At 40.2% G+C, this 11,678-nt stretch overlaps 2 protein-coding genes across 4 annotated transcripts in view; both read left to right on the top strand.

The window, feature by feature from the left end:
- Positions 1 to 420: 420 nt before the first annotated feature.
- On the top strand, positions 421 to 8,066 carry LOC109486226 (AP-1 complex subunit mu-1). Of its 2 annotated transcripts, none has more exons than XM_019789949.1 (11): positions 421 to 583; positions 1,210 to 1,366; positions 1,603 to 1,670; positions 1,831 to 1,961; positions 2,452 to 2,596; positions 3,064 to 3,190; positions 3,886 to 4,028; positions 5,741 to 5,971; positions 6,485 to 6,610; positions 6,977 to 7,052; positions 7,228 to 8,066. In XM_019789949.1, the coding sequence occupies exons 1-11, from the start codon at positions 542 to 544 to the stop codon at positions 7,248 to 7,250; spliced, it is 1,269 nt and encodes a 422-aa protein (XP_019645508.1). In that variant the 5' UTR covers positions 421 to 541; the 3' UTR covers positions 7,251 to 8,066. The 2 variants fall into 2 exon arrangements, with proteins under 2 accessions (XP_019645508.1, XP_019645507.1); XM_019789948.1 differs by lacking the exon at positions 3,064 to 3,190 and adding an exon at positions 2,900 to 3,026 and having other exon boundaries at positions 422 to 583.
- A 1,006-nt stretch (positions 8,067 to 9,072) lies between these two features.
- LOC109486225 (DNA repair and recombination protein RAD54-like) overlaps positions 9,073 to 11,678 on the top strand; it is an 11,768-nt gene continuing 9,162 nt past the window's right edge. The window contains exons 1-6 of one of the 2 annotated variants that reach the window (XM_019789947.1): positions 9,073 to 9,279; positions 9,488 to 9,568; positions 9,944 to 10,081; positions 10,505 to 10,565; positions 10,999 to 11,134; positions 11,489 to 11,508. In XM_019789947.1, the coding sequence (XP_019645506.1) occupies positions 9,277 to 9,279; positions 9,488 to 9,568; positions 9,944 to 10,081; positions 10,505 to 10,565; positions 10,999 to 11,134; positions 11,489 to 11,508 (439 nt within the window). In that variant the 5' untranslated portion in view covers positions 9,073 to 9,276. Of the gene's footprint in view, positions 9,280 to 9,487; positions 9,569 to 9,943; positions 10,082 to 10,504; positions 10,566 to 10,998; positions 11,135 to 11,488; positions 11,509 to 11,678 lie in introns of those variants that run through there. The other variant, XM_019789946.1, reaches the window with a different exon arrangement.

Here is an 11,678-nt window from a genome sequence, read left to right as displayed (position 1 = left end):
GGGATATGAATGAAACATGCAGGGGGCGTGGTCAATCAGGTTACTGAGGTCTGCCCTCTGATTGGACGAAGCAAAGTGAAACAAATGAAGGTGGGAAACAGGGCAAGCCTCTACCAGGCACCGCGGATTTGGACAAAAATATAGGAAATAACATATGTACTATTAAGTAATAATGATATACCAGGTGAGTTAGCCGGTCAGGCAGGGTACATTTTGCGACCCACGTGGCCAGGGCAAATGGATTGGGAATAGGAATGGATTGTTATATGTATTTTCAAATTTGTAGAAAATGTGAAATCATGTGGACCATCATCTAAAAATGGAGCTGAATGATTTTTCAGATTTGACAGAATAGGAGTCATGCAATGTTCGACAGGCTGACATACTGCTACAGTCAGTAGTGCAGGTGAATGAGGGCGTGACGTATTTCACCTTTGACCCGCATTTCCGCTCCGCCATCTTGGAAAAGAAGACAGTGGGGGGACGTGGAAGTTTTGTCGATTTTGCGGAAGAAAACGGCAAAGTTGACAACATTTTCAAGATGTCTTGCTCTATGCTGTACATTCTAGACTTGAAGGGGAAGGTAAGTGGAGAACATGATGTTACCAAATGGAAGAAAACCTCGTATTTGCGATGTAAAATCTGATGATGATTTTATACAACCACTTGCTTGTCAAAGATCAAACCATGGAGGTTTTTCTACCTCCATGATCAAACTAACGCCAGCTTAACTTTGTGTTGTCTCTTTCTTAAATTTAAAAATCACCACTACTGTTATTCTTATCTTTCTATGTCAATCCATGCAGTTGCACTAAAGGTTATAGCTACAAATCATTACAGTAATTTGTTATATCTACTAATTGTAGGTAAATTTTATACACGATAATTTTTTTAATCTTCCGCATACAGACTGTGCAAAATTATAATTAACATCATGTGACTTGAACCAATGTAGAGTTGAGTGAAAAGAAGGACAATATTGTACACAATGCAGACTCTATACTATTTGAATTTGTTAGTTTGTATGTCTCCTTGATATAGTTGTATATGTATAGCCGGTAGCACCTGGTAGTCTGGTACAGTAAACTGTATACAGTAGGTAATGTCTGTAGGTATGTATGTCATGATATCTGTATATCAGAGCATCTGTAATGTCGATGGATTCCTTTAGATCGTTCTGAGTTGGATATGACTACGTCTGTTCCACAGGTCATGATTTCCCGTAACTACCGTGGAGACATTGAGCCGTCGGTGATCGACAAGTTCATGCCTCTGCTGATGGAGCGGGAAGAGGAACTGCAGACGTCACCCATCATCAGTACTGATGAGGTCACGTTTGTGTACATCAAGGTCAACAATCTGTACAGTATCCTTTCACACTGCAGGGCAGGGGTAGCATGTCAATGACCTGAACCAGATGTCTGTCACCATGGTAACTAGTGTTGGGTTACATCTGATAAGTATGTAATTGGTTCTAGTAGTAAAGTGGTTTTAATTACTAGTATTGGGTATTGTAAATGGTACAGGTAAGAAGATGTGTGAAGTGCTAGAAATCCTTTTTTGACCATCCAGAGAACTGTTTAAGCCTTAACGTCTGCTCAGTGGTTGCCACTACAAAGAAGAATGCCAATGTGGCACTGGTGTTCAGCTTTCTGTACAAAGTAGTGCAGGTGAGTTCCATGACTTTACCAGTGAAAGTATCGAAAAATGTATTTTGAGCCCTCTATAGTCTATTGGTTGAGAAGATATAAACTGCAATTATTGCTCCCATAGACTTTAAGAAGACATCTTTTTTAATACCTCACCACGCTGCTTGTTTCTTGTTCACAGATTTTCATGGAATATTTCAAAGAGCTGGAAGAGGAGAGCATCCGAGACAACTTTGTCATCATCTATGAGCTGTTGGATGAAGTTATGGACTTTGGCTACCCTCAGACAACAGACAGCAAAATCCTACAGGAGTGAGTTATAGAGAAGGACTGTCAGGGTCTTAAACCTGATCAGAAGGCTTCATACTTACTTTTGGCAGAGCTCCCACTCGACCAAGGCTTCATTTAGAGATAAATTAATGCTATTGGATGTACCAACAGTTTAGGAAGCTACTCAAGCTTTGAATATTTTTTGTTTTTATTCTGCATGCTCAAAACTTATCCTCTTTAGCCCTTGTGAGAAATGTGCAAGTAGTTCATTAGTCTATTGGTGAAAATCTCAGTAGCATCATACTTTCATAGTGCAAACATATCTAACTCTACAGGAAACAACAGATGATAAATCGGATAGATAAGAAAGAGAGAGAGAGAGTTAGTAAAGTTTTGGACCAGTTGACCTGTGTGTGGCTGTTAAGAGAAAAATCTTTTATACTAAAAAAAAATGTTTTGTATTAATATTTGCTAAAACTGTAAAAGCAAGTATTGGCTTCTTAGTTTGATGATGTTTTCATACCTCTTTTAGGTACATCACACAGGAGGGCCATAAGCTGGAGACCCAGGTACGGCCGCCCATGGCTGTCACCAACGCCGTGTCCTGGAGGTCAGAGGGCATCAAGTATCGCAAGAACGAGGTCTTCTTGGACGTGATTGAGTCGGTCAACTTACTCGTATGTTGGCATCCTTGTCTTTGATGCAAAATTAGACTGCACTAAACAATTCCTTAGTCCCACCTACCTCCATAAGAACTTAAAAATGTCAATCAAAATTCTTGAAATGTACAAATTTGACATATTTATACACTTTCTTATGGCTGGAATTATTCTTATTTTGATTGACAACCAGCATTGGTATATTCACGTTTTCAAATTTTGTATGTTAATTTGATAGGTACATGTGAAGCAAGAAAGTGTACTAGTATTTAAATGTACTCGATTTTGAATATTGAGCTGTTTTTAATCTCCCAAAACGAGGTGAGCCTAAACGGTCACGTACTGCAGAGCGAGATTGTCGGGGCCATCAAGATGCGAGTGTTCCTGACGGGCATGCCCGAGCTACGGCTGGGGCTCAACGACAAAGTCTTGTTCCAGAACACCGGAAGTAAGTCTTGTATTTTTTTCACGCCAATCACTCACAGGTCAGCGTAAACGGCGTTGTCTTAAGGAGCGAAATAATCGGCGGGATCAAGATGAGGGTTTACCTGACCGGGATGCCCGAGCTCCGCTTGGGACTGAATGACAAAGTCCTGTTTGAAATCACTGGTAGTAAGTAAAGTCTCTGCCTGGTGGGTTCACGTTTGTCGACTGTCATTCTGACTAATAAAAACTGCTGCAGGGCTGCTCTGGAAACTAAGGTCACATGGCTCGGACAATCTAAAGTCAGCAGCTTTCATAAATGCTGTTGTAATGCCGTTTCAACCTTAGAAGCGATGGTGTGTAGATTGTGTTTTGTGTCTTTTCTTGTTGCCATAGATAAAGAGATTAAAATTGTGTATTCCATTTCCGCATGTATTTGTAGCATCTGTTTTTCAAAAGATGCTTCTTGAGGTTGAACTGTCAACTGGTCTTCTACTACTGCCTCTTTTGTGTTTAACATGCAGTATATTCTTATAAACATGCCTGTAACAAGCATTCAGCCTGTGTTTGCGTCTTTTGTGGGGATATACTTTCTGGTTGGGTCTTACAAACATCACAACATCTGGATCTTTATACGAGCGATTGCTGTTTTTGTTTACATCACATAGAAGATGCAGATTATTTGCAGACATATGCAAATTATTGGCAGGCAAGTCAGCCAACCACCATCTGCTTTTTGCCTACCGTGACAACATGGTGATCGCTCGTATTGATTTTGGCCTGATTTTTTTTCCAAAAGGGGGAAAATGTTGCAGAACAGAAGTTTTATGGTATTGTATGGCAGTGTTATGTAACCACATGTGTCCCCCTCCCCACCCCTATAGGAGGGAAGAGTAAGTCTGTAGAGCTGGAGGATGTGAAGTTCCACCAGTGCGTCCGTCTGTCCCGTTTTGAGAACGACCGCACCATCTCCTTCATCCCTCCGGATGGAGAGTTCGAGCTGATGTCATACAGACTCAACACACATGTACGTAATTGTTTCTTTGTTTTACCATTGGTAAATTGCTTCATGGTGTAACATATCAGTCCTGTACTGTATGTAAAGATGACACAAGCCAGGTAAGAAACTAACAAAATACAAAATCAAGCAATCCTTCCTGTTACTATGAATTAAGCAACTGAGTGAATTCTCAGAAATTTTTGCTGAAATCCAGTTGCTTGATTATTTGTTGTGTTTCTTCTTCCTCTTTTTTTTCTCCAAATAAGGTCAATGACTTGAAGTAAACCAGGGTCTGTCACCATGGTAACTAGTGTTGGGCTACATCATGTTGCAATTTTATAGCAGGATTTAGACTCCTGTCACCATATATGTGAATGTGTTTGAGTAAGAATTAACAGAGCAGACCATATGTGAAACATTATGCATTTGCCTTGCAAATGTTACCTTTCTAGTTTTTATTTTGCATCACATGATGTTCCTCATGGATTTCTAATTTCCATTGGTGTGGGTAAGGAACTGTTGCCGTTGCACACCATAGTCAGTGGTCGAAATACTTTTTTTCAGTGCTCTGCAATATTGCAGAAGAGTCAAAATTTCGTCCTGCAATTTGGAAATACTTTCTGCAAATACACAAGCCCCCATATTACTACAACCTTGTGAAACCAATAATGCCTATTTTAAAATCATATATATAGCTTTGTAAATCTGTAGCATAATTGAAATTCTTCAAAATATCACTCTTTTAAATATGTTCGGACCGTAAAAATTTTATCGGTCCGGTCCCAAAAAACCGAAACGTCGGTGGACCGGTTTTTTGGACCGGAACAAAAATCCATACTTGTTGTTAGTGATGATCATTACATACAAGGAAGCCTGCCAGGAAAATGAAAATCCAGCCTTCAAATAAAAGAAGTTTACCTTAGTCTCCGTCTCTCTCATTTTGCAACAATATTTTCCCGTATTTTCGGTACCGATAGTCATATAGAAATCATAAAGGACAAGTTTACGGGCCGTGTTTGGTTCGGATCAAGCCGAAAATCACTGATGTGACGCACGTACATTTTCACTCGAAATAAGAAATTACCGCCCAACAAAACGGACCATTAGGTTCCCAGTGCTGTATTTCTCTTTTGTTCATGTGATCAACTTGTTTTCTTTGCTTGAATCGTGCAAAATACCAACGAAAAACATCGAAACGTCGGCAAATTATCGCCGAGGCGAGTGTGCTTTTTTTTCGGAGGAGCCATGTTTCCTTTGCCGTGTTGCCTGCTGGGAAATACTTAGCGGAAACTGCCGAAAATTGCCGAGGCAGTTGTCGGGTCCTCCCAGGTGACGAAATCTAACATCGGAAAATGGCTAGTGCCCATATTTGGTTATCGTCGTCTTTCGTCGCCATGTCGGAATCGTTCAACTTTGACCCCAAATTCCCTTATATGGGACCATTACAGTCTGCTGGAAAACGCCGGCAGGTTCGTGCGGCGCAGGTTTTCAATCTATTCTGACAGCGCCGCTACTTTGCTAATTGAAAACTATTGAATCCATAGCCTATTTTTTTCCTTCTGCAAAATTGCAGATTGTAAGATTTTTTCTTCTGCAATCTTGAAAATCTATCTGCAAATTGCAGACTGCAGACGGGTATTTCGAACACTGATAGTGTAAACCTTGTCATGTTTGCCATGCATATAAAACACAAAAGTCACAGCTCAATTTTTCCATCATTTTTGTGCTCTTGTCTCCAGGTAAAACCGCTGATCTGGATTGAGTCTGTGATTGAGCGACATTCCCACTCCCGTGTGGAGTACATGATCAAGGCCAAGTCTCAGTTCAAGCGCCGCTCCACGGCCAACAACGTGGAGATCATCATTCCCTGCCCGAGCGACGCAGATTCCCCCAAGTTCAAGACGACCGTCGGGAACGTGAAGTGGGTCCCGGAGAATAGCGCGATGGTTTGGTACATCAAGTCCTTCCCGGTGAGTAACGGGACATTTCACAAAAACATCTCGTGTATCAAACCACAATAACTAAATGTATTAGACTTTTGGCTGGAAAGTACAGTACTAGACGTTTGACGAAAAAATACTAAATTTTTTAATCCTGGCCTATCTTAAGTACAATATTCTATCAGCTGTGTACTGATTGCAGGATAAGACAGAAGGGAGAAGGTTGAAAGTGACATGAAAGGAAGAGAGCATTTTGAAGACAACATAAAGTGCCAAGGAATTTCAGCATCTTTGCATGCACATTCCTACAGCCACTAACACATATCCACATTTGATTTCTACATGTACATGTAGTTATGCCATTTATGTAATTGACATCACTGACGTCTGCACTAGTGAACAGCTTGGAACTAAGGGGCTTGTGATGACTTTTTATATTCCATATAGAAATTATAAAAGCAAATATATATATTACCAGTGTTGATTATACTAGTAGCTGAGTTAGCATTAGGAAATAATTGACTAAACTTCTAATGTGTCCAGGGTGGTAAGGAGTACCTGATGCGTGCACACTTTAACCTGCCGAGTGTTGAGAGAGAGGAGACGGAGGGACGGCCGCCCATCGCTGTCAAGTTTGAGATTCCCTACTTCACCACCTCAGGGATTCAGGTTGGGACCCTGAACAGTGTTGTTTGAAATTACATGTATGAGAAATGTTTGTGTAAAACATAATGTTTTTACACTGTTTCCTCCTCTTCTTCTTCTCCAAACAAATAAGGTCAATGACCTGAACCAGACCATCTATCACTATGGTACATGATGTTGCAATTTTATAGCAGGAGGGATTTAGACTCCTGTCCATAAGTATGAATGTGTTTGAGTAAGAATGAACAGAGCAGACCATATGGGAAGGTAAATATTATGCATTTGCGTTGCGAATGTTACCGTTCAAGTTAGGGAGTAAAATGTTCCAATTTCTGTGTGCATGTTGCTGTATATTTAAGCTATGATAAAACTTTCTTGGTATATTTTCAGGTTCGCTACTTGAAGATTATAGAGAAGAGCGGATACCAGGCACTTCCCTGGGTCAGGTACATCACACAAAATGGAGGTGAGTTGTCTTTTCTCTTCTGACCTTCTTACTTTGAAAGTACAAATGTAAAACTAATCAAGATGCTCTTCAAAGGCAGAAATTGACATGGCCTCTTTAACATCTCATTAATTTTTTTGCTGTTGTTGGCATGTAGAAGTCCACTTGTAACATTGTTGTCTCTTTCTGTCCACAGATTATCAACTAAGAACCAGCTAGAGGACAGAGAAGTCAACCCAACTTCTGCATCTTAGTACACAGCCAAGACATGTGCAGATATTAGTGATGAATAATGAATAATGATAAAGTTATCTTGTTATCAGATTGGCACATATAATTTGGACAAAATAAAAATCATTGCTTTTAGACATAGCCAAATGCTGACAATGAAGGTAGAATAATTGATACTGGGGTATCTTTGTTTTACAACTATGACTGCGTTGGTATTGTAAACTATGATATCTGTGAGATGTATTAATTTGTGTAAAAAAAAATCAGGGTATCATGATGTTTAACGGTTCTAGGATGGGGTCATGTTTCTTGAAATCAACAAACTGTTTGCAGCAAAACTATGACCAGATGTATTTTGTACATGTACATTTTGTGAGAAGGTGTCAGAATTTGCTATGTACTACTATTATACCCAAGTTTTCTGATCATCAGATATGTAAAATCTTTTCTGTCTGCCTTGACACAAGTTGTCAGTGTCATTTCCTGACAAAACTGACATGATTATTGTGTCTTTTTGAATCAAGTATGATACTTCTTGCCTTCTGCAACTGAACTGAACATTCTATGAAGGAAAACCAAAGGGGATGGAAGCGTCCAAAGATATTCTGGTTATGTTCTGACCGAGGACAAACAAAACAATTATTCACATGCAGCTACATTGTAACCAAAACACTGATGACCTGCAAACTATATCTTCTAAGCTGCACACACAAGATAAAAGGATCTGGCAAAATTTTTAGTCAACAATACTATAGTATCAGGCCTGATTTTGCAAACAATAAATCATATGCTCTGAGACTATAACTTTTGTTAGTTTTGCCTCAATGACTCTATATGCCTATGATTGAAGACTGAACAAGAAGCCATAGGTGACAATCCTCCGTGAAGTTTTATATTTTGCAACAAAAATAATCCCAAGCGTCAATGCCAGACCTACTGTGCAGACATAAGGCAACGGTTAATACAATGAGGGCGCGTCACAACCATCTGTATCTGTATCTGTATAGCCGGTATAACCGCCTTTCGGCGTAACACACCAGCTATCATAAAACCAGCCACCATAAAACATAAAAAGACCTAAATCCATTACTGCTCCTAGGGCGTGTAAAGATACTGTGCTTCAAGTTCGAAGTTCATTTTAATTACACACACACAATCATTGCATTCACATAAAGATCGAACTATTATGGTTGTGTCACTAGTAACAAAGACAGCCTCACCGTCTTACCGTGCCTGTTACTTATTAAGCGCGACTGGCAAATTCCAGCAACAGTTGCAGCCAGCACCGCGAGTGTTACTGCCGTGGTACCACTTATCGGCCCCTCACCATATCTGCCTGAAGTTCCACCCCCCACCACTATTCCAAACAACGGGTTTTTCTGGACCATTCCAATTTGCCTTATAATTATAGGGGTGCATCTGCAATATTACATCGACCGCGAAAGCAGCAACGGCAAAAATACACATTCGTGCATCAACACAGGCATGCCCGCAGACGGCGTATAAAATTGCATGCCGATTACACAAAGAGAACCCAGTGTTTTGACTGCGAACACGAAAAAACGGCTCTTCACAACACTCCGTCCGGCGGTCCTATTAAATAAGAAAGAATTGTAATGTTACGTAGGTGTCAGACAGTTGATACAAAAGATCCATGACATTATTTGTATTCTCCAGGGTCGAGGAAAGTCACCATCTTTCTACCTTTGCTTGTAAAATGACCTAAAAATGTACCGCTGAGGGGTTTCTTTCACTGGGATTCCCAAAATAACCCAAACATCTGCTTGGAGAGTAGTGCCAGCGCCGCAACGCATCCTGGGTCATTACGTAACAAAATGGCGCGTGTTTCGAAGAGAAGAATAGTTCACTCGTAAATATATTCGAGATTCTCCGACAGTTTGTTGTAAATACGAACCGTACATGGCCGACATACCTAGGAGATAGTCGTCTGCACCCCTGGAGAAGATTTGGAGGTTCCCCTGGATATCTAAACCTACTTTCTATCCCCGATAGTATGGTGAGTCTAGCGCGATGGTGGGGAGGGGGGCACGTTTGACAATGGATAATAATTTTTGAAGCTAGCTGACGTCGTCTTTCTTGGTTCTCGAAGACACTATCTTACTTTTATTACATTTGGGGTGTATAGTAAATACATTCCAAAATAATTCTGCATCACAATTTTGGTATGATCACAAGTTATGTGACTTCAACTACTGTATCTTCAGAGACGTAGCCAGGCTCCCAGCCAGCTGGCTGCAGGCAAACGTAAGCCTGGGGATGATGATGAAGACTGGAGACCAAACAAGGTGGGTCTCATAACTTGGGTCTTATTACTACTGTTAGAATTAGTAATTAAGTTTGTAATTTCACACGTACACACAGGGTTTGATGTTGTACTGTGCATCTGTTCAGGTGATTATGATGCAAAGAAGAATTTAGTAATTTGGTGCACTCAATTCAGGTACATTATTGTCTAGTACAAACTTATGTATGCTTTGAAATTGAAGCTAGCAAAATGAGATAACAACCAATTAACCAAACAAAAAGTTAATGATTCTAGATTAATTAGAATGGCCAGTTTGAAGCTGCTACTTAAGTGCAACTATACAATGTATTTGCAGTTACTGGTACTGATACTAGTGATAGCACAATAAATAATTTAATTATCAATTATGTCCTAGCATCTTCTCGCTCCACAGGTTGCCAAGAGGACCAAAGCCAAGTCTGATGATTCTCCGTCCAGTCAGTTCATGTCGCCATACCGACGACCTCTGACCCCCATCACAAACCAGCCTCGTTTCCCTGACTCCTCATCGCATGTGAGTACCAGTTCTAGGTAGTTCGACATTTCGGCCCATGGACGTTTCAGCCACATGCAGAGGAAATGTCCTAAATTGGGGCCAAAATGTCCTCTGCATGGGGTTGAATCATCTTCAGCATGTGGCTGAAACGTCCTGGATTTGGGGCCGAAATGTCCATGGGCTGAAACGTCTGACATTTCCAGTTCTATTGTGCATTTGTAGGAGTATCTCTTCTACTGTACATGTGCATTTTTTTTACATGAGTCAGATGTAGCCCTAAACGTGTCATACAACAAAACAGTAAACAATGATAGATTGAATTTGTGTAAGCGTGAAACGTTTGGCATTGATTTTAAAACTGTTCAAAGAGATGTTTTATTGAATTGGAAACTTGCATTTTTGTTCTTCAGAGTCTCTAATCACTTAATTCTGTCCATACAGGAGGCCTTCATCAGATCTATCCTGTCCAAACCCTTCAAGATCCCCATCCCTAATTACAAAGGTAGGTAGGAAGTTTTGTGAGCTTTAGGACAAGCAAAGTCTTTTAATACCAAGTTGTAAAGAACCTCTAAAATATCAAACAGTTTCTAAGTGTACCGCGTAGATTTTTTTAATGTGCTGAAATGTAATTTTGTATTGTTTTGATTGAACCTATCAGATAAGATCATTTTATTGAGCAAAGGAGCTGTACATGACATGCTTTTCTAACAAGATGCTGGTTTTGAGTTTGAAAAAGACTGATATACTGGTACCAATGTACAATATTCATTTTATGACAAGTCCTAAACCATTCCATGGACACGCGCAAAAGAGGTCAAAATTGGAGTGAAGGTCAGGGGCACTGAAATAAAAAGTAGGATTTTTTGTATTACAGGAAAATGTTGTCACAATCACAAAGTTTTGAAAGTTTGTTTCTTTATTTGTCATGTGTCCAGGGCCCACGTTAAAGGGGTCATTAGGCGTACGCAGACAGGGCACTCGCAGGCCGCTGCATGACCCTGAAGAGGAGGGAGCTCTGGTGCTGTACCACCCTCCTCAACTCTCAGCACAGGAGGCTCTCAAAGTAGACCTGTGAGTTGTCAGTTTTATTTAGAAAACAGCCAACTGGTCAGAGGCTATTGTGGCTAGCTATCAGGGGACAAGGAAACACAAACTACGTAGAATTACTGGACTGAATGCTTAGTACCTACTGCAAAAGCAAAGTATGAAATCGTATTTTTAAAAAAGGCCTAAAATGATTAAACTCTCCAACTTGACAGTTACTGGTAGTTGAGAAGTCATGTTTTATCACCTTAGCTTTGGTCTAGAAACAATTTTTCTGTTGCTATGATCAGTGATCATAATATAGTCTGATATGATAAATATACATGTATGTTTCTAGACATATTTTCAACACTAATCATTCTTGCATTTTCTTTTCCTTAGAGAGAAGCATCCTGTCCATGGTAAGTTTTACCCTTCCCTTCATGGTACCGTAAACAATTTGTCACACCAGACTAATCTCCAAGCAGATCATACAGTGCCAAGGCAGTGTCCATTGGCCAGAGCTCTAGCCACCATGGCTAATACTAATAGACATTGCTCTGGCCAATGGATACTGCCAGTGACTTTCCAG

This window comes from Branchiostoma belcheri, unplaced genomic scaffold (assembly GCF_001625305.1).
Source record: "Branchiostoma belcheri isolate BF01 breed outbred unplaced genomic scaffold, Haploidv18h27 scaffold8, whole genome shotgun sequence".
Lineage (NCBI taxonomy): Eukaryota > Metazoa > Chordata > Leptocardii > Amphioxiformes > Branchiostomatidae > Branchiostoma > Branchiostoma belcheri.
This window is presented reverse-complemented; position numbering and strand designations above follow the sequence as displayed.